General features: G+C 44.4%; 1 protein-coding gene across 1 annotated transcript in view; it reads left to right on the forward strand.

Moving 5' to 3' along the window:
* The first annotated feature begins 767 nt into the window (after nucleotides 1–767).
* The window catches only part of LOC139763800 (uncharacterized), a 202,543-nt gene continuing 180,270 nt past the window's right edge, over nucleotides 768–23,040 (forward strand). The window contains exon 1 of the mRNA XM_071690057.1: nucleotides 768–2,338. Coding sequence (XP_071546158.1) covers nucleotides 1,945–2,338 — 394 coding nt within the window. The 5' untranslated portion in view covers nucleotides 768–1,944. The remainder of the gene's footprint in view (nucleotides 2,339–23,040) is intronic.

Below are 23,040 nucleotides of genomic sequence, written 5' to 3' on the forward strand. Positions count from 1 at the left end.
CCGCTATCCTCCACCACCCTCCTAACCACGCCCGCCTGGGTTTATCGCCTTCCTGGCCACGCGCTCCAGATTCCTTCATGGCCGTAACTACACCCATAAGGTTACTCCGCCTCCTCAGCACGCCCACTAAACTTCTCCTCTCCCTCCCATACCACGCCCAACAGGATTCCCCGTCTGTCTAGTCACGCTCTCCAGGCTCCTCCTCTCCTCACCACGCCCACGTAGGGTTCCTCCGCCTTCCTGACCGAGTCCACTAGCGTCTTCTGGCTTCATAACCACGCCCACTGTTTTACGGTCTTTTTCCAGACCACGCCCACTTGGCGTCTACTGGATTCCAATGCCGTCCTAACCACGCCCGTAAAGTCCCGCACCTTCATGACCACACCCACCGGGCTTCTCCGCATTCCACACCACGCTCAGCAGGCTCCCCATCCTCCTGAACACGCCCACCAAGCTTCTCACATCCCTGACCACGCCTCTTAGCTTTCCTGACCACGCCCATCAGGCTCCCACGCCGCTCTCCTTCCAGTATCTCCCCGAGTCCACTATATGAGGCCTATCGTCATTTTCCTCTCCCCCTACACTCCAGCCCGCCCTTTAGTCTCTCCCCCCCAGCCGCGCCTCCTCCTCCAGCCTCCACTTTCCTCCCCCCCCCTTCTTCCCCCATGTGTGTCACACCCGCCACGCCCCCCCAGGCCGCCCCTGCCGACGCAGGTGTGTCGGCAGGAGTACGACAGGTTGGGTCGGGTCTCGGGTGGGGCCGCGAGGTGCTGGCAGTCACCCCTCAGACGTGGTCGTAGGAGGTTCGCCACTCTTCCTTGGGATATTCGGCCGCCGGCAGCACCCTACCGATCGCCCGATTCTTTCGGTTACTTTCGGTCGATAATCTTGGAGGACGAGAAATGAATCTTGACCTTACCCTCGGTGGAAATATACCTGGGGCCAAACCTGTCACGCTGAGGATGTGACGTAATGAAGGGAAATGATTTTATCTGTGATTCAAAAGTACGTTTGTTAAGATCTAAGTGTTCGTAAGTCGCTCACGGCAACGTTCTTATAATACAAAGACCTTTCTCTCTTTAAAGAAAATCCAGGACGTAGATAATTCGAAGGTTATAAAAAAAAAAGAAACATAAACACTGTTAGGACGGCAGGTAACTCAGAATTTATGTAAATGAGATTAAGATCAGTGGAAGGTCTCAGAGCTGACACGCTCCCAGCCACACACTCGTCGCTCAAGGATCCAATCACAACCTCGGTTACCTCCGCTGGCCCCCAGGTGAACCCAGAAGTGGGACGGCAACGTAGAAGTAGAGGATAACTTTTCTAGATCATTCGTCTGAAGGGCCGTGTCGTGGGTAGGGGGGCGGCGAGGAGAGAGAAAACACATCTCATGGCAGCATTGGAGGAATGATAACACGCGATTTAAAGACACGAATAGAAAAAGGGAACGACTGGTCCTTGAAGTCGGTGTTTCTTCGGGTGGTTGAGTCGAAGGCCCCTACCCCACGGGCAGGGCGAGCCAGCTCTCCTGACGTCGTCAGTATGCTGATCATCACGAGTCTAAAATAAGAGATGTAAGGAAAGGTCAAGGGGACTACTGACTGACTGTACACCAGGGTGAACCACTGTCACTTCTCCGGGGCTCTTGTGGTGTAGGGCGAACTGAGACGGAAAGTTTGGGGCCAAATTGAGGAGGATACATTCAGTGAAGCTGTTCGACGCCCGTAACTTGGACCCTTCTGGACGAGTCAGCCTGCGTCCAAAGGCCGTCGACCCTCAGCCTAGTGCCTGAGCAAGATGACTGAGGGCATGAAAGACAAGGACGGACTCTAGATTGACCGCTTTACCGAGCCATTATTGTGAGTTAGCGAACAGCAGCAGCAGCAGTAGCGAGGCACGGCAAGGCATGAGCTACCTAGGGCGCCAGATGCATCAGGAGGTATGAGCCGCGTCGTCATGGTACACTCACACCACACACGTCATGAGCCATTAGTGAGCGACCTGGGGAAGACCTACTGCCTCAGGAGCTGCAGGATGACGTCTGTAGCGCCCGCTCCCTCCCGCGGAGCCACAGCTCGCGACGCCAGCGGTGTCGACAACATGACGGACAATAGGTTTAGCCAAAGCAGACGCAGCAGCCGCTGTGAATTAAGCTACAGCAGAGGGTGGGGTGTGGTGATGGTGGTAGTGGTGGTGGTGGTGGTAGCCCACCTCGGGTCAGCTAGCGAGCTGCCGGAGCGCGAGTGTTGCGACTCTGCTCCACCTCCGCCTCCACACTACCTCACCTCCACTTCCACCTCCACCTCAACCTCCACTCCACACCCTCCCACGCAAGGTAAGTTGAAACTCGCCTCCAGGACACCTTGGCTTACACAGGTGATGCTTAGAATGCGGCGGAGGCAAGAGAGAACAATACAGCAGAACTGGGTAACGAGAGATAAATAGATACAGAGAGAGAGAGAGAGAGAGAGAGAGAGAGAGAGAGAGAGAGAGAGAGAGAGAGGTTGCGAGTCTTCAAAAACCACCATCATTTCCAAACCGAGTGTTAACAATACAGAGCATCATGACGGGCGCTGCGGGGGTCAGGGCTGTCCACTGGAGCCAAGGCGACAGGAAAGATCTTAGGCGGAGATCAACGGAGGTCGGAGCTGCTCGACAAAGATCGGGTCAAGTCGACAGAGGCCCGGGTAAGTCGACAGAGGCCCGGGTAAGTCGACAGAGGCCCGGGTAAGTCGACAGAGGCACGGGTAAGTCGACAGAGGACTGGGTAAGTCAATTGATGGCCGGGTAATTCGACAGAGAGTGGGCCGGGTTAATCTACGGAGGGCCGGGTAATTCGACAGAGGGCGGGGTAAATCGACAGAGGTTCGGGTAAGTCGACAGACGTCCAGGTGGGTCGACAGAGGTTCGGGCAAATCTACAGAGGGCTGGGTAAGTTGACAGAGGTCCGAATAAATCGACAAAGGGTCGGGTACGTCGACAGAGGGTCGGGAAAATCGACAGAGGACGGGAAAAGTCGACAGAAGGCTGGATAAATCGACAGAGGGCCGGGAAAGTCCAGGGAAGATGAAGATTTCCAAAGCCCGAGGGAGATCAAAGGGGTTCGACACAAGTCGACAGAGATCGAGGTCACAGCAGGTCGACAAAAGACGGTCAGTCAGCCACAGGGTCACCAGCCAATCATTAAATGGTGTACGTGGTCCACCAGGTAGTGTAAAGTGGTCAGCAGCTCCCCCCCAGGTAGTGTACCAGGTCCAGGTACTACACCAGGTCTGTTAGGTCGTCTACCAGGTTTGTCGGGTAGTGTTCCCGACATCACCAAGCAGTTTTTATAAACTGTAGGTTATGATCAAGTCACACCATACTCCTCTCTCCTTCACGGTGGACAGATTCATGGCCCTGTCTCACTGCGTCTCAACTCCTTTACGTCAGGTACCATATCTGCTGTCCTCTTCTGGATTTTTTCTACTAGTTCTCTGTGCTTATTCAAGAACGGTGACCGAACGTAAGCCTATCATATACTGTGGAAGTTTGCTGAATATTTTCTCAACTTCTGCATTCAAATGCGGTTCTAACAACTACCAAAGAAGCTTGTCTCCTTCATGAATCCTTTAAGGGTAACAGGTACGTACAATCGCTTTCACACAGATATCACTTCTGCTTATTTCCTGTTAGATGATGTTCACATCCTCATTACATTGCATGGTACTCTGGGCGAATGTTATCAACTACATATCGAAACAACTCTGGAGTTTGTCTACGTCCCCTTGTAATCTGATGCAGTCTTTTTTTCTTTCATGACCTTAGCATCATCTGCAAATAAGTTTACGCATGAATCCATGTCGAGTACTAGGTCTGCCAGGTAGTAAAGTACCAGGCCAGCCAGGTAGTGAAGCAGGTATGCAAGGCTGTGGTTGAGGCTTGCCAGGTAGTGTTCCTTGTCCGCCAGGTACCGCGTACTTCGTACCATGTCTCTTGGTTTACTTCGAGCGAAAGTAGCTGTATCTTGGAATAATGATGGTGAAACTAACCGCCTTCTGGTGTACTGATTTAAGTAACCATCACTTCGTTTAATCCTGGTGAAAGTAACCGTTCTCTGGTTACATGATGCAAACATGCACGCAAAATTCTCGGTGAGGAGAACAATAGGAGCTATATGAAGTACCCAACATTCACGTTCCACTGTTCCTCTAACCAACAACCTCCCTAAAAAGCCAAAAAACCTCCACTAAGATACTAGACCAGAATTTGCCAAACGGACCGAAAATTTCCATCTGTTTTCTATGGTCTCCAGCGCTATTTCAACAACACTTCCTCCTACGAGGATTGGCTCCTTCACAATTCGGCAACTTACTCGAAAATGTGACTCTTGGTATCGATCTGCCACAGCTTGATACCTGAGGTTGAAGTGTGAGTTTTCCTCCACCTGTGGCCTGGCGAGCGGGTGGTCAGCCGGGGAGGTGAGGCCGTAGCCTTCGCCCTTCTTGTTTTCTTTTTCTCATTATCCTTCCTTCTTTCTGATGCATGATATACAAGATTTAAAACAAGAGTGATGAAAAACAATTCACTAATATTCGATGACCACAGGGACAGAAGTGTGGAAAAAAAAAGAAAAAAGATTCACACCCGAGCAGAGATGGTATGACTCCAGTGGGAGATCATCCCTCCAGGACTTTTCACACTCAAAGAAAACGGGTTATTACACTACAGGATATTACAGTAGCTTCCCGCTCAACTGATTGGTTGACAGCACGATGACAAAACAGCTGATGTGTGCTGGTGCCAGATGCACACCCTTGGCTCAAAATGACCATGTAATAACCTAACCAGCTACGTCCTTTAAGATACCATATGTTCTTCCATATCACTCTTGTTTTGAGCTTTCCAACATGATCAAGACGATTTCGTATTTCGGCTCACCCTCAGACTAGATTCCCGAAGATAATGATTAAAGGTATAAGGAGCATGGAAGAACACCACTCCAATCGAGGGACTAATAGGGTTAGATTATCTTTAAAAACATATGAACGATTTTCATCACCGAGTTATTGTATATCGATGTAACATATCGGTTATTGATCCTCTTACATAAATCGATTTCCGAACTTTCTTCAATACACTTGCTTCTTCTCATACTCATTATCGATTGAACTATTAGTCAGCATACCAACTTTAGCAGTGATAAAAATGCTGACAAAGATGACAACAAATAAATCAGTTAACAGGAACTTGGAGCCCGCCTGTGTTTGTGGTTATCATAAACCCTAGTCACTGGGCGAACGATTGCAGTAGCCAGTCGCATAAAATCATCATCGTAATGAACCAGTTGATGCTATCACGCAACATGTCTCATATTTTCTAATAGTATATCTTATCCTCTCCCCTTGTTGAGATTACGTTGAGGTAAGATCGAATAGGATTGTCGTAAACTCGCTTGCATTCCCGGCGCTCCAGACTTATTTCAAACGTAACCCAACCTGGCAACAAAGACATGATATCAGAACATACAAAAGAAAGATACATGCCTTTCAATGGCAACAACTGGTTCATTCCCGTAATGGCACGGACTCTATAGAGACGAGGATGCAAACCGCATTAGCCTAGGTGATGGATTGTCCTGCGTGACGGCAGACTGTCCTGAGAGACGGACTTGTACGACGAACTGTCCAGAGTGACAGACAGACAGGCAGGCAGGCCCGTGTGGCTGGATTTTCCCCAGTGATGGAATGGTCTGTGTGACGGAGGTAGCATTTCGCTGTCTTCTCACAGCGGCGAGAGACCAGTATGTAACGTTTCATTCACGTGTATGTAAGTCGTTATAAATGAATTACAGTATATAGGAAACACCGGGATACAGGATCTAATTCTAAATATTTCAAGTGTCATGATGTTTCCATGATTACGGCAGCTTAGAAGGAAATAATATTCGGTGATAGGTTAAGTTTCATTGGTGTCATAATATACCATGTACTGAACCTCTTGCGTAAATTTTATAGTTTAATTACACGTTCCTCGCAAGTTATTGTTTGAATTTTCATAAAATTTCTTGGCGAATCATATTGATAACACCACGGTCTGACATTTTCAAACTAATGGCAAATCTGGCAAAATGTCTGGAAAGATAAATGTGAAATGAAACCTTTTACATCGCCATTCTCATACGTCGCTTGTCTTAAATTTTCTCTTAAACTTTTTTCTTTTTTATAGCGGTTGTAAAAAGTGTATCAAGATTTCTTATTAATATCAGAAGCGGTGGTTTAGTTTTAATACAAAATGGCATATCATTTTCAGTTAGCTGAATGAATCACTGGTTTATCAGTTCGTTCGTTTGTTTGAGTGTCTGCTGTCCGCGATATAGTCTTTCAAACCCTTTAAAGTGTCTCTTGAAATTTTCTTTCGTACCAATATGGGCTACCAATTTTCATACCAATTTGGGTGGTCAAGTCAGAGACACTTACAGAAGCTTCACTTCAAAAGCCTCAAGCTCTACAATGGAGTCCCCCAAGGAGCAGTTCTGCCTCCAACCCTCTTCAATCTCTTCTTATATGACCTTGTGTTACCTCCTGCAGTCCACGTTATAAAGGTCCTATCATATGCAGGTGACTTGACACTCACATTACAATTCCCTGACACCACGAAAGATACAAAAAAAAAAAAAATTACATTACACGACTGGAACCTTCCCATCCAAATAACTCCATAAAACCAACCACCAACGCCCCAGGCAGAAATAGAAAGCTTACCCCAACTTCACACTTCCTCACCCTATACACAACAGATCCTCCCTCGCCTCAACAAACACACTGCACTGATAAAACATACACTGAACAGCCGCCCTCTCAACTCAGTCTTGAACACCAACTCACCAGCCGTACATCCGACTGAAACCACACTCCCCAGACATGTACGAGTTACGTTACGGACATCGCCCACTTCAACTATACAAACACCGATTCATCATATCTCATGATCCTTCGTGCACACGATGCAAGTAACACAATGAAGATACCGAACACTTACTTCTTTATTGCCCCACGCACTTGCCCAACATAGACAAACACACATCATCATCATACTTCGTGACCTGTGGTCCCGCCCAGCGGACGTGCCCGTCTTCCTAAGCAATGCAGGGGATCTAAAGAAGAAAAGAAGGGGCTCCTGGAGCAGGAATGAAGTGCTTGATGAACCAAATGATATGAACAAGATTGTATGACTGTGTAATACATTAACAAGCTTACCAGCACTGCCTATAATAATAGTAATAATGATAATAGAATGATAATAATAATAATGATAATGATAATAACAATAATGATAATAATGAAAATAATGATTATAATGATAATAACAATAACATTCACATATAACTAATGCCAATGATAACTTATTGCTATTACTATCACTACACAATACTGTTACTACTACTACTACCACACTGGCTGTTACTACTGCTACTACCACCATAACTACTACTACTACTACTACTGAAAATGACGATCATAACTTTTATCATTATCATTAATATCATTACAATTTAATGAGTGACCACAAAGTCAAAATTTCGACAGTATGTTGGCGCACAAGATAAAAAGTAAAAACGATTTGCAAAATATAAATCGATCTGTATCAGTTATCACTGTCTCTTGCCAGCTGTTGGAAAAATATGCAAGTAAAATACGTGATGTATCTATAATTATAATTATAGATACCGAAATGTCTTACGTTAGAGTAATTGCTTTATATTAAGACATTTCGACTTCTGATGGGTCTGGACATGTTTCCCTTTACATCACATGTTCTTGTATATGTACGAAGGCGTCGCCACAGCTCTTGGTAGAACGTATCACGAGTGACTTGAGTTCTGAGTAAAGCCTTTTACTCTTTCGAGTCACTGGGAACTGCATGGGACCTCTATGTACACAGGCAGTGGCAAGTGTTGCCATACCAATGTATCTCGACGCTTACCCTTGAAAATGTTTCAGAGATACATACCAGAAAGCGTGGCATCTGCACCAGCAGGAAAAATATGATGGTTTTCATATCACGAAACGCTAAGAGAAAAAAAAAATGAGTCGGCTAACTGAGTCGAGAATGGCAAGCCTGCTGCATCAGCTGACGGCTCCAGCGCCAACCTTGACACTTTCCTGCTATTTATTTCCATCATAAGATGCTACATGCTGTGTCGGTCGTCAGTCATCCATTTCAGATTTCAGTTCGACGATGAATGACTGTTTCTCTAGGTTATATGTGATGGCGATGCCAATTTGTTCAAGAAGATTCGCCTGCTTGTGGTGTTGCAAACCACTAATCGCTAAATCTTGCAGGGTTGCACACCTCAAAGTCGCTAAATCTTGAAATCTTGCAGTGTTGCTACACCGCTAAGTCGCTAAATCTTGCATGACCTCATACCGCTCAGATCCGGTTGGTAATGGAATACTCGCCTTTAGTGTCACGCTCCTGTCCAGGGACACACCATGTCCCAAAAGACTAGATATATATCTGAGGTGAATGTCGCCTGAAAACCACGTCGACCGAGACCAAGGCCCCCAAAGTCCCTCCTTCCTCACACCCTCGTCCAGTGTGTCTCGGGCTCGTATCTTACAAAACTACAGAGGATGGATTTATTCACGAAGCCTAGCTGTAGCAGCCATCCACCGCACAAATTATGAGGCCCATGTGTACGGCAGTAAGTCACAGGGACCAGTGCTCGCACTGAACATTGGTCAGGATCTCCTGGACTGGACCTCCTGGGAGGTGGTGGTTACCAGATCAGTCGGGGGATGAGCGGCCGCCGCGCTTCAAACAGACTATTCGTGTACGTTCGCTGACGACAATGGCGTCTGAGTCTCTCCATGTACTCTAGACGTTCAAGTCCATCAGCAAACGATATATAAGACCAGCTATAAAACTTTGCGTTGGTTATAACGAACTAGGAAACAAAACTATTTGTTATATAGCTAAGAAAACTTCAAGTTTTAATCAACTGCTTAACATGTCTTTTATTGTGCCTGTGATTTTGTAAATAAATAGTTTATTTCATTTACACCTCCCCGTCCCAAAGAGTAAGTCTAAATGGAATTTCGACTGAGAATTAGGGAACTAAAGCAGACTGCTCCTGTAAATGTCACTCGGGTTTATTCAAGATGAATGATGACACCTCCGCGGGACAAGGACCGAGTTTCAGACAACCGGGTTTTAGCAATTCATCAAAACCCTAAGTTATCAAATATATATATTCCATTCTGTGAATGATAGAAACAAAACAAAAAAAAAAAAATAAGAGGTGGAAATTGAAATGAACGCAAAATACCGGCAAAAATCTTTCTAAGGCTCTGAAAACAATTTCTCGGCAAAAAGGCATCACTGGTGCTTCATTCACTGTACGATATAAAGTTCGTGGAATGTCAAGGTGAAACAGAATCACACACACACACACACACACACACACACCACCTCCATAAATAGCCATATTTGATATGCTGACATCCAATATTGAGAACTTAATCAGTTATTGGCTTTATTTCGTCGAAATCTAAAATACATTAATCTCAGAGAAACCGAACTGTTGTCTAAAATCAAAGAGGAAAATCATTTTTGCCTGATTCATGCATCTCAACAGCTGCATCTGAGCTGTTTTGGTCCGAAGTGCTTCATCTGAATCGCTGCTTTCTGAACTATATCGCAGGCTGAACTGCTGTATCTGAGTTGTGGAGGCTGAACCGCTGTATCTGAGTTGTGGAGGCTGAACCGCTGTATCTGAGTAGTGGAGTCTGAACCGCTGTATCTGAGTTGTGGAGGCTGAACCGCTGTATCTGAGTTGTGGAGTCTGAACTGCTGTATCTGAGTTGTGGAGTCTGAACTGCTGTATCTGAGTTGTGGAGTCTGAACTGCTGTATCTGAGTTGTGGACTCTGAATCGCTGTATCTGAGTTGTGGAGTCTGAACCGCTGTATCTGAGTCGTGGAGTCTGAACTGCTGTATCTGAGTTGTGGAGGCTGAACCGCTGTATCTGAGTTGTGGAGTCTGAATCGCTGTATCTGAGTCGTGGAGTCTGAACTGCTGTATCTGAATTGCTGCAGTTTGAAGTGCTGCATCTGATATGCTGCAGCCTAAACTTCTGCAACTGAAGTGCTGAAGCTTCAGCAAACGACCGTCGCACGTTGCCAGCGATTATTAAAAAGGCTGTCAACTCGTGTTTCATGAAACTCTATATCTGACGAACCTCTGATGAAGATGCGACACTACTCAGCTACTCAGTTATCCATAAAGTAACACATCTTTTGTCATGTATTGGTAGATACTCCACAGCGATTATCATTTCCAACGCGCCTCTGGTGCAAATCAACAATTTTGCGACAGAATAGGGATCTCATATTCTAAATATATCAGCTATAGGTTTAAAATTATATATTGATGTACCTCATAATGTCATTATGAGATTTCATGAATTGCTGTTGTTCGCGATAGGAAAAAAGATGACCTATTCAATGGCAATACTGTACGCTTGGCGTCAGCCAGCCTAGACAAAACATCATCAAATGCCGATGTATTATGCAATAAGTGCGTCGTGTCAATATCCCTAACACCTTCAGATTTAATAAATTTTCGTTTGATGGTAACAAGGTGCCGATGAAGGCCTTAATAAGACCCTGGCAGTCTGGCCTACAGTGGAGACGCAGCGAGCTAAGAGCGACAAGCCCCCTAGAGCGTTACCAAGGGTAACAAATCTAGAACTCTTCCTCCTTGATGGTTCTTGTTGCCACAGTCACGTTCGTACAGTCTCCCCTTCATGTTCTGCCTCACTTCCCAAGACTTCACAGCACCGTTGAGGAATTCCTGTTCTCCCATTTGTCTGTTATTCTAGCTTTCCATGATCCGACCCTTCTCCCTCCGACTGTGTGTGTGTATACCTGCTGAGGCAACCGTTTTCTTTTCACCCGTTCCCTCTTTTATCGCAAGCGTTGGCGACACCATCATTTATATGCAAACTAACCTGCTCTGGTTTACGGTTTGGAGCGATGGTGTTGGGTATTTGATAATAGGGTCTGGAAAACGATCGATACTGGAATATTCTCTGGAAGGTTCAGTATGGGCACCACGCACACTTTTGTGAGACTACGGAAAAGAAACCTTCATCATTGAGATGGATTATAGCACGGTGACTGGATTCTGTCGAGGTGAATTTTGACAGTTTTATGGGCAGTGTTTTTTTCTTAATCATATCTTGCAAACGTTGGATGAAGTCCTTCTCAATTCTCTTCCATTTTCGAAAAAGAAGAAGATAAAAGCACCGAGTCAGCAGATTTAAACAATATGAATTTTGATTCGTTACCGCCACGTCAGCTCCACAATATTTCCCTTCTCCTGGGCTTCCACTCTCCATTGAATCATTTCACATGATATATGCATTGCCTAGTAGGTTCCTCTGAGTAAAGTTATATTTGTTGAGTTTGCCGCGTACTTTTAAATTACTACTACAAAATAATTGAGGGATAATTCTATTTTTAAAGGCGTTATTCTAATCGAAAAAGGAAGACTGTATTTCTAAATTGATCCTCCTGTCCAGAAAGGAAAGGATAGAAGATTAGAGCTCCGGCTCGTTTCATTTATACGTAGTTATATTTGGAAGGCGCTGTTATGACGTCACGAGGTCCCGCATCCAATCGGAGTACGTCACGGTATACAGAATGCCAATTTAGCCCAAAGGAAACCTTTTTGTTGTTTCCTCTCACTGTAAGACGCTGATTTTACGTGAGTTACAAGATCATCTTTATCATTCACGTCTGCACAAGTTCCTTACTATAATTCCTGAACGTAAAATGAGCCGTAAAATTCTAATGCGTCGTCGTACATGCCAAATAATCACGTTAATACGAATTTAATGAAGTACTCTGTAACTCTGTATGGTCCTACGACGACTGTCACTAGGGCAGCATCTTAAGTCACGCTGAGGTTCACTACGACAGGAGCTGTGGCGGCATACCTTACCCACTATGTAATGGAGAACAAGATAGTCAATGGTCCTGCGAATGGCTTCTCACCTACATGAAGCTTAATGTGCTGGATTAGATAACTCTTCTGGTTAAAAGTCTTTTGGTAATGCCAACGTTCTTTTGGATTCTCTCCTGTTTGAACAGTAATGGAATTCACTGCACGCCTCATGAAGTGAAAAGGTCATTTGGCAATAGAAACATTCCTATGGCTTCTCACCCGTTTGAAGAATCATGTGCTCTAATAAATAATTTCAACAAAAGAATGTCTTTTTAACAATAAGAACATTAATATGGCTTCTTTCCTGTATGAATAACGATGTGCTCTACTAAACTACTCCTCTGAAAGGTGTTGGCGATGAGAACAAAATTATGGCCTCATTCTCATGTGAATATTTATGAGATTTACTAAAGTACTCTTATGGAAGAAAGACTTTTGACTGTGCGAAAATTCACATGGCTTCTCTCTTGTGTGAATAGCTATGAGCTGCAATAAGTGACCCCTCTGGCAGAAGGTCTTTTGGCACTGTGACCATTTATGTGGTTTTTCTCCTGTATGAATGGTCATGTAGTTCGTTTAAGTAGTTCTACTGGAAAAGGAATTCTGATAATGAGGACATTCATGTGGCTTCTCTCTTGTATAAATGCTCATGCGTTACGTTGATTTATTCTAAAGGGAAAAGGCCTTTTGGGGTTGTAAACATTCGTATAGCTTCTTTCCTGTTTGAGTATTCATGTGCTTCACCAAGTCAATCTTCTGGGAGAAGGACTTTTGGCACTGTGAACCTGCATGTGGCTTCTCTCCTGCATGAACAGTCATGTGCCGCACTAGACCACAACTTTGGTATATGTATTTTTTTTCTTTTTTGGACTGCGAACATTCATATGGCTTCTCTCCTGTATTAAACGACCACGTTCTGCGGTGAATTACTCCTCTGGGAGATGATATCTGGGCATTTAAGTTAGCATTCATAAAGCTTCTCTCCAGTATGAGTACCGGCGGTCTTCGATGAAGTGCTCCTACAGGTCCAGCAGTGGACTTTAAACATGGTGATGTCGAGTCCCGCCTGCGCAGTATGGTGACGCGCATCGCTCCATGCAGTTCCACCGCCAGCGCAATCCATACTAATCGTACTGTAATGTGCGGTCGTTCGATGTGGCTCCTCATTTTGAACGTATCGGTGGTCTTTTTTTCTTTTTAAAGGGAATCTAGTTAATATAGTTAATAAATGTTAAGCCAAACAACGAGAAAAAAGAAATAATCTGTGGAAGCTGCGTACCTGAAGGTGTGTGGTCTTGGGCGGGGAATTGGCCCCTTTGCGACATTTGAATTTCCACGGGTTACGTGAGCTTGAGGTATGGTTATGTTGAGTAGGCTCTGCTACCCTTGGCATGTGTATAATTTACAAACGAATTTATCGCTAGACTTGGCATGGTGTATAATTTACATAGAAATTTATCGCTAGGCTTGGCATATGTATAATCTACAGACAAATATATCGCTAAGCTTGGCATGTGTATAATCTACATACAATCTTAAAATTGGGAGTCTGGCGCGGAGAGTGGATACTGAATCCTGAATTAGGTCTTTGATGAATATTCTACGGTTGATACAGATTCTATATCAACGTTAAAAAGTATAGACCACCTGGATGCAGGAGGACTGGATACAAAGTTATGACCATCTCTCTCATGATTGTTAACTTGTGAGACGGACAACAGGGGCTTGAAGAACTTAAAAGGAAGATCTAGTAGAGGGCTTTGGGGTGTACAATAATCAAATGAGCGTCAAGAGGATTAAAGTAGAAGGATCACCGAGTCCCGGACTCACTCAAGCGAGGTAGCTTACCCCTTCGCCGCCTCTTCTTAGTTCCTACGTCACTACATATTCCTCATCATCATATGCCGTGTGGATCATCAAGTGAGGACGCCTGATTTAGTGTCGTCATAGCCGACCCCCATTTATTTGACCGAGTGTGGACGTGAGTGTGTGCAGATTGCCAGTAACAGGTGTCGTATTTTATAAATTCACGCAAACAAAGGCAAATATAATTCTGATGTACATGTCTCTATGCACGCTATAAACTGTGTATATATATATATATATATATATTATTTTTGGAGCGAAAATATAAAAAGTTTTTAACTAGAAACAGTTCACAAAAGCCTTCATTTTCTGATACATCAAAAATGTGAGTTATGGATACTGTTGACTGAAACGAAAATCATTTCGTCATACGTCTGATTTATTATCAAATTAGGGTTGGGATCTCTCCTACCTATGAATATAGAAGTGAATCTGTTCCAGATTCTAATATGTTCCTGTGCTGGGGGATCTGAACCCTTAATTCCCCCTCTCAGGAAGCGGGCAGGGAATATAAATGTCAAGAACCCTATATAGGCGTTGGACTGCCCATCACAATGACCGAGAATTGATTCCCCAGCAACATAATGGGAACAGCTCGTTAACTCATTAGCTAATCAAGGTTAATGATCCTCGCAATTACGCCTAACTTAATGGCTCTTTCACCCTGGGCTTACCTTATATAGGCCTCTGCTGACCTAGAATTGAATCCTAATATCACAAAGGTTTTAATGGCTACATAATCTTGTGTAATACCACTTTTGACTTCTTCATTAAACATGAAGACTATGATTTTTCGACTTCAAACTTGTACAGAATTTCATCATTTCGAGTAAGCGAGAACAGTGAGGCCTTAAGACTATGAATAACAACTGGATATAAGGCAGAATAAGACTGGGAGGTTGGGTGTTGGGGCCTTTAAATCTTATCAATTGCCATCCACCAACCAACTCAAAAATCGAGAACGCTTTATGGAGGGGTTAATAATAATTCTCAGCTCACATACCCCGAGTGCGTGGCAACTTGTCTAAGAATAAATCATCGCATTACCTTTAAAAGGTTAGTGTGTGTGTGTGTGGGAGGGAACATTTCCAAGATATCTATACCAAAGATGGAAGAAGCAAAAAGGAAGATCACTTTTTTTGTTACAATCTTCAGATGAGACGCTCCTCCAAAAGACACTATAGAAGCATCAGGAATAACCAGTAACAAGTCAAGTGTCTTCCAATAAGTAAGGTTAGCCTAACTCGGCAGATAGGAACCCAGTGTTTCTTCCTGACCAGCTGAGCGGAGCGGCCAGTGAGAGCGATGCCTCACAACGTCCACTCGTTCGATCTAAGTCCGATTTGTCCCCGACTTCGTTTGTTAATACCATCAGCCAAGATCGCGTATCAAAAGAGAGAGAGAAAAAAATAAATCATCAAATTTTCCAAGTCTGATTTTATTCTTTTGTGGGGAGAAGTCCAACTTTACGTAAAACCAACACAGACACATAACTCCGCCCTCACACTGACATCGACTTATGGCGATCGATGATTTTCTAATCAGTCTGTGATCTCGAGCTACTCCACCATGATCCTTGCATGTCGGAGGATCTGCTTCACATGATAAAATCATCCAAGTTATGTGTCTCTTAGTCTCGCGGAGGAATATTACCCGCACCACTAGAACTCCAAGTTACGTACGAGTCCAGGAAAATGATCCCATGTATTGGGTTGTACTGTGCTTCACTACAGTACACGTACTTGAGCCGTGACAATCCATTTGTATACAGAAATCCTGTGAGGAATTAAAGGACCGTGAGAAAACAAGTACAATATATACAGGGGAACGAACGAACACACGGGGAGACACGAGCCCGCTGCAGCGAACCGGACGAAGGAGGTCATTTAAACTTCCACTAGAATTATTTAGCAGTCACCGATACAAAGCAAACTGAATTATAGACACAAACGTGCGTTTAAATTTTAATCCGGGCGACGCCATTGTTTTAAGCACAACATAGAAATTGCCGTGATCTAAAACACCAGCAGTTAGGAATTCGTTATACAGGTCTGGCATCAGGGGTGTCTGCCTTTGACATATCCAATCACATGGACCAGATACCCATTTACAGCTGCCTGGATTGGGAGAGACCCTTTCACAGGGGGGCACGAGTGGGACTTCATGGTTTAAACTATTAATGGACCGAAAGTGCCATCATGTTGGCTCAGATGGAGAAAAGTTAACGCTGATATTTCAGGTTCGTTTTCTTTTGTTCTCGAATATATATATTTGATTTCTTGACGCAGATTTCCTGACGCACGTATGGACGATGAAACTGATGTACTTATATATATATATATATATATTTTTCTTTTTGAAAATCCTGATTAAACGTCTGCCATTGTAATCTTTTCTTTTCTGCAAACCTTATATCGCCACATGGTATATACATGCAACCGAAATGTCGTCTAGGCAACCCTTAATCAATATACTCCATCAAGAATACAAAGATGTCAACAAACTAGCGAACTTTATGGGCCGAGCACACGCTTACCCAGGAAAACGCTAAACCTGTCTTGAATGAATACATCAAAATGAATAATGAATCAAGGAATATCCTACATTGCAAGTTTTATAATTAAAGTAACACTGATGCTAGATAAGTCTCCCCCTGATCCAGCCAAGATCCCAGAGTAGGTCGACCATCGCAGCAGCGTCCCCAGGCCAGAGCTTTCCATCTTAATGTTCCTAGAATTGCCAAACTTTTGTTTCCAACTTTGCTCACGTTGTTAGGAAGCCAGAATCTCCCGAGGAAAAGCTTTGGTCAGACTACCGTACAGCACGGTGTGCCACACCATTGTCTACACCAGTGTGTGGATATTGTCGATGAATATCTCTTTGAACTGTGTTGTAAATACTGCTAACTAATGAAGAGCCATTCAGTCTTATTCTGAAGTTGACGTGAATCGAGTAAACGCAGTAGGAATAACTGATGGCGAAATGTGATTGGTCAGTTGACGTACAGAAAGTTGAACGTGGGTTCGCGGCTCGCCTGACGCAACACAGGCCAAGTCACACACACACACACACACACACACACAACCAGTTAATTGACGTTAAGAATAGGTCGCTTTTACAAAGCGTGATATTGCTCTGCGTAGTTCAAATACAAACCATTCACGTGTGAAGCCGTGAGTTCTTTTATTGTCCTGAACACTGCATCGGCATGCTGCCTTGGGCCGGATATTACACTAATCAAACGACATCTAACAAATGAACTGGCGTTATTGCTCACGCCACCAAACGAAAACTACATTTAAGTTATTCCCCTCCACCCATGTCATATCATTTCTCAACAGGATGATGAAAAATATAGCAGAAATATAGAAAGGAATTAGGTATACAAAATGATGATTATCTACGACTGTCTGTAGTTTTCGCTGCAGTACGACGCGCTGATGGTTTGTGGGGACACTCAGTGGAAATAGGTGATTACAAATAGGCAATTCATCACACGTATGCAATTACATTTGATAAACTCCCTGCAATAATGTTCAAGATATCGCTGGAGGAAGGCAAATTGCCGAGGGAGTGCAAAGGGGCAAGTGTCATACCTATCTATACGGAAGGAGAGCAGAGAGAAGCGTCGGATTATATTACCAGTCTCCCTGACGAGTATGGTCTGTAAGGTACTTGAAAAAGATAACCAGAGAGCAAATGGGATGACTTCTAGCAGAGGAGGAATGACCCAGGTGAGCGACAACATAACTTCAGGGTGAGGAGGGTGTATCGAGTGTCTTAGATTTCCACGAAAGAGTGAGCTCTGTTTCAGAGAGAAGAAAATGATGGATGGATTGTTTTGTGTCTGGACTGCCGGAAAGCATTTGACACTGTGCTACACTGGGAGGCTAAGTAAGAAGCTGGATTGGAAGGGAACAAAGGCATTGAGTCGGAGTAACCTTTACCATATAGGGTTGAGGTCACCAGTGGGATGCCGTCATGAGAGGTTACCCTTGCAATGTCGATCATTGCGTAAAACGATAGCAATCAGCTTACAAGAAAGCCTTGACAGACTCCAAAGTTGGTCTGATGCATGGGTGATGGATTTCAACCCGACTTTCAGTATGAATATCATTCAACAGAGAATGAGCAGCGGGAATTTCTGTGTGAGAGGGACTCTGGGGTTGACACCGTTGCCTAATTTGTCGAATTCCACACTTCCATTTTCATTATATAACCCAGAGGACATAATCTCCAGAAATCCCTGCAGCTTCGAGACTGAGCTACAATCAGGACGGACACCTGTGGAGCGAAAAGTTCTTCGACTGAGATTGAACTCTGGTAATATAACCTCGCCCAAAGGTGATTTTTTTTCCCTTGCGGCGCAACCGTAAGCAGGAGGAGCGCGGAAACGCCTCCAGAGTCCCATATTAGAAGAGTGAAGACAAATCTGCTAGCCAGCACTGGACTTGCATTCAAGTGGATATGGATAAGGAAATATGGACTTTTTGGACTCCCATGGTGTAGCGGTTAGCGTTCCAGACCGTGACGCATTCACGGGCCGCCCAGGTTCGAGCGCATAGGTTCGAATCCTGGTTGAGGCAGTCGGACCATAGTCAACCCAGCTGTTCGTCCACCTCCAGGGTTTGGTCGATAAAATGGTTACCTGATTCAGGTTTGTATATATATATATATATATATATATATATATATATATATATATATATATATATATATATATATTTAGCGTTAATGAGATGGCCTTCATTAGGCCCTCAGTTGCCCATGCCGTCTCAACTAACATTAAAAAAAAAAGCTGTGCACCTCCTACATTAAGCCAAGACTAGAATATGCTTCCTATGTTTGGTCGTCGCACTTGAAGAAGAATAGAGGAGGTGAGTTACAGAGAAAGGTTAGACGCCTTACATATGCAAACCATGGAAGAGAGAAGAGTGAGGGGTGACTATACCACAAATTTTAGGCTTTTAAACCGGCTTGATGACGTAGACAGTCAACAGGTCTTCGAAAGATTTAGGGACAGAACAACCAGAGACCATAACATAAAGCTAATCAGTTGTTAAGCAGGGATGTAATGAGGTACTTTTTCTTGTATGTGAGTAGTGGATGAATGGTATGTACTTAATTGTGGGACGGTGAATGTAGACCGCACAAGAGAAGCTTCAAAAGCTTCAAGATAGCTGAGAAAGTTCAAGACCTGGGGGCCCTCATGAGTGGATGACTCTCTCTCCCCTTACGGTTCAAAGAGGTGATGAAACACGCAACTATCGTAGGAGGGAGGCAAGTATGACGACCTGGGATTCAAGGAGGGTTAGTGACGGCATTACAGTGAGCCTGCACTGTGGTGGCTGTCAAGTTTTCTTCCCTGGACCAGGTTGCTGTCTTTGCCTCATGCATCGCATGCACGTGAGCCACTGGCATTCAGCCCACAAACACGTACGATCTCCACCTCACACACAACACTCGTAGTTCACGCGACACTTAAAAGTCTTAGGTTTATATTCTCCTGCGGTGAGTGCTACGCGCTAGCCCTGCCCAGAGGTCAGATCTCGGTGCAAGGGAAGAGAGATCAAGAAATGGGGCCTCACGAGTATAAATCTCTGTCCCCACACAGCTCAAGATACAAGTTACAAAGAGGTGATCACACTTTACCTTACGTATGCATACGCCGCTTGCTAGTTACGGAGACTCTTTGACCGAAGCCCATGTCAAGTCCATCTCCAGCAGCCCACGTCAAGTTCATCTTCACCAGCCCCATCTGTTGATAATATTATTCAATAAACATCCATTTCCTCATCGTCAGTCACTGTAACAATCAATTTACTTATTAGTTACCTGGTACAATAAAAATCTGAAAATTTTAAATATCTACATATATATTCATTTACAGTTGCTTGTACGAGTATCTTAAAATCGAGAATATTTACAATATATATATATATATATATATATATATATATATATATATATATATATATTCCTATGAGTCCACGGGGAAAATGAAACATTTTCCCCGTGGACTCATAAGAATATCTTGATCATGCGCAAAATTGTGATCCTTTCCAATATATATATATATATATATATATATATATATATATATATATATATATATATATATATATATATATATATATATATTTACAGTTGTCTGCACGAGTGGCACACCTGATGTTCAATGTTCACAGTTGGATCCGAGTATCACATGAATACATTCAAACGAACGAGTCAGCTGTCTCGCGACACAACACCCAACACGGCCCACTGGTGGTAAACTGTTTGTTTACATCCGTCGAAATCCTTCCAGCCCCCGACAGACATTTGTCACACATGGATGGTAAATAAGTCACATTCATCTGTGATTTGAAATGATATCAGATTGGTACGAATGAGAAAGTTTCGGAGCTTACCGAATTTTACAGAGATGATGGTTGAATGGTTCTTCCCTTTCTTTTTCCCTGTGTTGCAAATCATCATGGTTTTTGGGGTCTGTCAGGGCGGAGGATGAGACAAGAGGTGTGTGCAAGCGGGTACGAAGCCCGAGAGCGGCACAGGAGCTGTCTGGCTGGTGAAAGCTACAAGCACTTTGGATTAAGCCTTCTATAATACCTTGGTATCGCTCACTCTGGTATCCATAAATGGCGTCGTTCCCGGTGAGGTTGACGGAGACTCCCAGACAGCCAGCATGGCTCTGAGTGACAGCGTAATCCTTATAATTTCTTCGATCGGCCTTGAGCCTGGCTTCGATGCTTCGATCTTTTATGCCTTCGAAGCTTCATAATCTTTTACATTTTCGAAGCTTCGATCGTTTACGTTTTCGTAGCTCCAATTGTTTACATCTTCGAAGCTTCGATCGTTTACGTCTTCGAAGCTTCGATCTCTTTGGGCGCTTCAGTGGCCAGTCGTCCACACAAGCACTTTCTCCATTATATGACCCCTACTCCCAACATGCCTCGCCTGACCTCCCACTCCTTACATGGTCCTCCATCCCTTATTTCTCACCTCCTGCACAACTCTTCCTTCTTCGTCCCTCCACCTCCAGTAATGCCCTTCCCTCTCCGACTCCAACCCTATGCATGGCCTTCCCTTCCTCCCGAACATTACTCCTTGCTTTTCTCTCCTTTTCACCAAGTCCCCAGCACACCTTTACACAGCCCTACCCTTCCAAATCCCCTACATCACGCATGGCCAATCCTCTCCCCCAAAACCCTCTACCACCTCCCGCACGGCCCCTCCCATTCCCAGAGACACTGTGGTGGCCTGTCCGGTCACTGTTATGGTCCGTGTCACAGTCCATTACGTAGAGACTAAAAAAAAAAAAAAAAAGTATTGTTTTATGGCAAGTATTGCACTGGGGAAAGTGCTCGGACTGTCTCGTCATAACCCACCATGTCCACCGAGGTCAAAGCCTATCCATAGTGTTGCCGACAATAATACTGGTTGCAGGCAAATAGATAGATATATACAGACAGCCACGCCATTTCTCTGGTATGGTAAGATGTGTTTCCCATTGTCTCGCACCATTCAGCCTCGGCAATTCCCTGGTCCCGTGGGCCATAAATAGACACACCCAATACTCATATACGTGACGTGAATAACGGGAGTGAGCACGACTGTAAGACCCTCTCCTGTGACCAGGTGTGCGTGCCAGGTGGACCCATATTCGCTGTTGTGATTCCCCCATTGATCAGCACAACCGAGTGAAAGCTTCAGGTGCACACATGCCGCTCTTGTGGACCAATTGCTATTCTATTTGTCCCTCCCAGCATCATGGCAGGAGATTCCGAAATGGGAGCTGGACACAAGACCTACAGATCGTGAATGCAATCCAGTCTCAGACGCGAGTGGAGGTGGACGACGAGGCAGACTGAAGGTGAGGATGAAGAAGGGTGGAAGGTAACAGCGCCTTAAGAGCAGAGGACTGCACAGAATTACAACTCGAACGCCAGGATTGTCCCTAACCCAAGACTGTTGAGGTTGCAGGAAGAGGACCAACGCAGGGGTAGTAGTACCATATCATCCGCCAGCGGGAGGTGGGAACTGCGAACTCTCGAACTCTCCGTGTGTAAGGAAGACAAAGGAGTCGAAGTGCTGGAGGCGTGTGTAGGTTCCTGGACAGTGTACTGGAGGATGTGTTTTCCAGAATAGTTGACTGGAGGATGTATGTTCCAGGACAACAGATTAAGTCCCTGATGGTCGAAGAATCTCCCGTCACTGGTGTTAAAGAGCTTTATGACTTGAGCGTTCATACGACTACCCATGTTACTGGAAAGACCTCAAAAAAACGAGAGTTTAACCATAAAACTCTGTGTTCGTACTCCGAAGCATTATACGAGAGAGAGAGATGTTATGTCGGAAGGTTATCTGCATTAAACTCGGCTCCAGTCATTACTAGTAACGATGCTGATAAAACTTTGCTTAATCTCAAAACTCTGTTCACAGGATATTAGAAGCCATAACTCTCTCTTGAAGACTACACGCGAGCTAAACAGCGCCTCGCGCCGGGGTTTACATGGGAGGTGTTTAGAGCAGAGATGAGGCACTTTGTGATTTCAGAAGATCTGAGGAGGAGTTTCAGTTCATTAAAAGAAGGAATGGTAGACAATAGCGGAGGTGTACCACCATAATCTTCAACGAAAACAAATTCCAAAAGGCTTATTAGCAACCATTACAACAGTCCGTCTCGAGCAAAAACCATAAGACCGTTCTAATCATTTCCTTTTTTCCAATGACCGACGCGGCACGGGTAAAAACATACCCCAGCCGTGGCCATCTCGGGCGACAAGGATATAGGAAAAGATGATTGCTCGCTGAAAAGCACATCCGTCAGATTACGTTTCTCTGTGTGTGTGTGTCTGAAGACTCGTCAAGATTAAGTCTGGCACGAGTTCTTGTCAGTGGCAGATAGTTCTCGGGCGTGCCATGACTGGCACAGGTTCCTGGAGTGCCGTTACTGGCACAAGTCGGGTGTACTATGTTCCCAGGTGTGCCATGATTGGCACAGGTTGGCCCGTGTGTCACTGTGAGTGCAGAAGACCCATTAAGCTACTTGTGTGGGTGTTGTATGAGATGTATGTGAATCATATCCATAATATCAGAACACGTTGTACCAAGGTTAAAAAAAAAGTATGATTGGAAAGAATACTTTTTAAGCTTAGAGTCTCTGAAGAATGGAATGACC

Source organism: Panulirus ornatus, chromosome 48, assembly GCF_036320965.1.
Source record: "Panulirus ornatus isolate Po-2019 chromosome 48, ASM3632096v1, whole genome shotgun sequence".
NCBI lineage: Eukaryota > Metazoa > Arthropoda > Malacostraca > Decapoda > Palinuridae > Panulirus > Panulirus ornatus.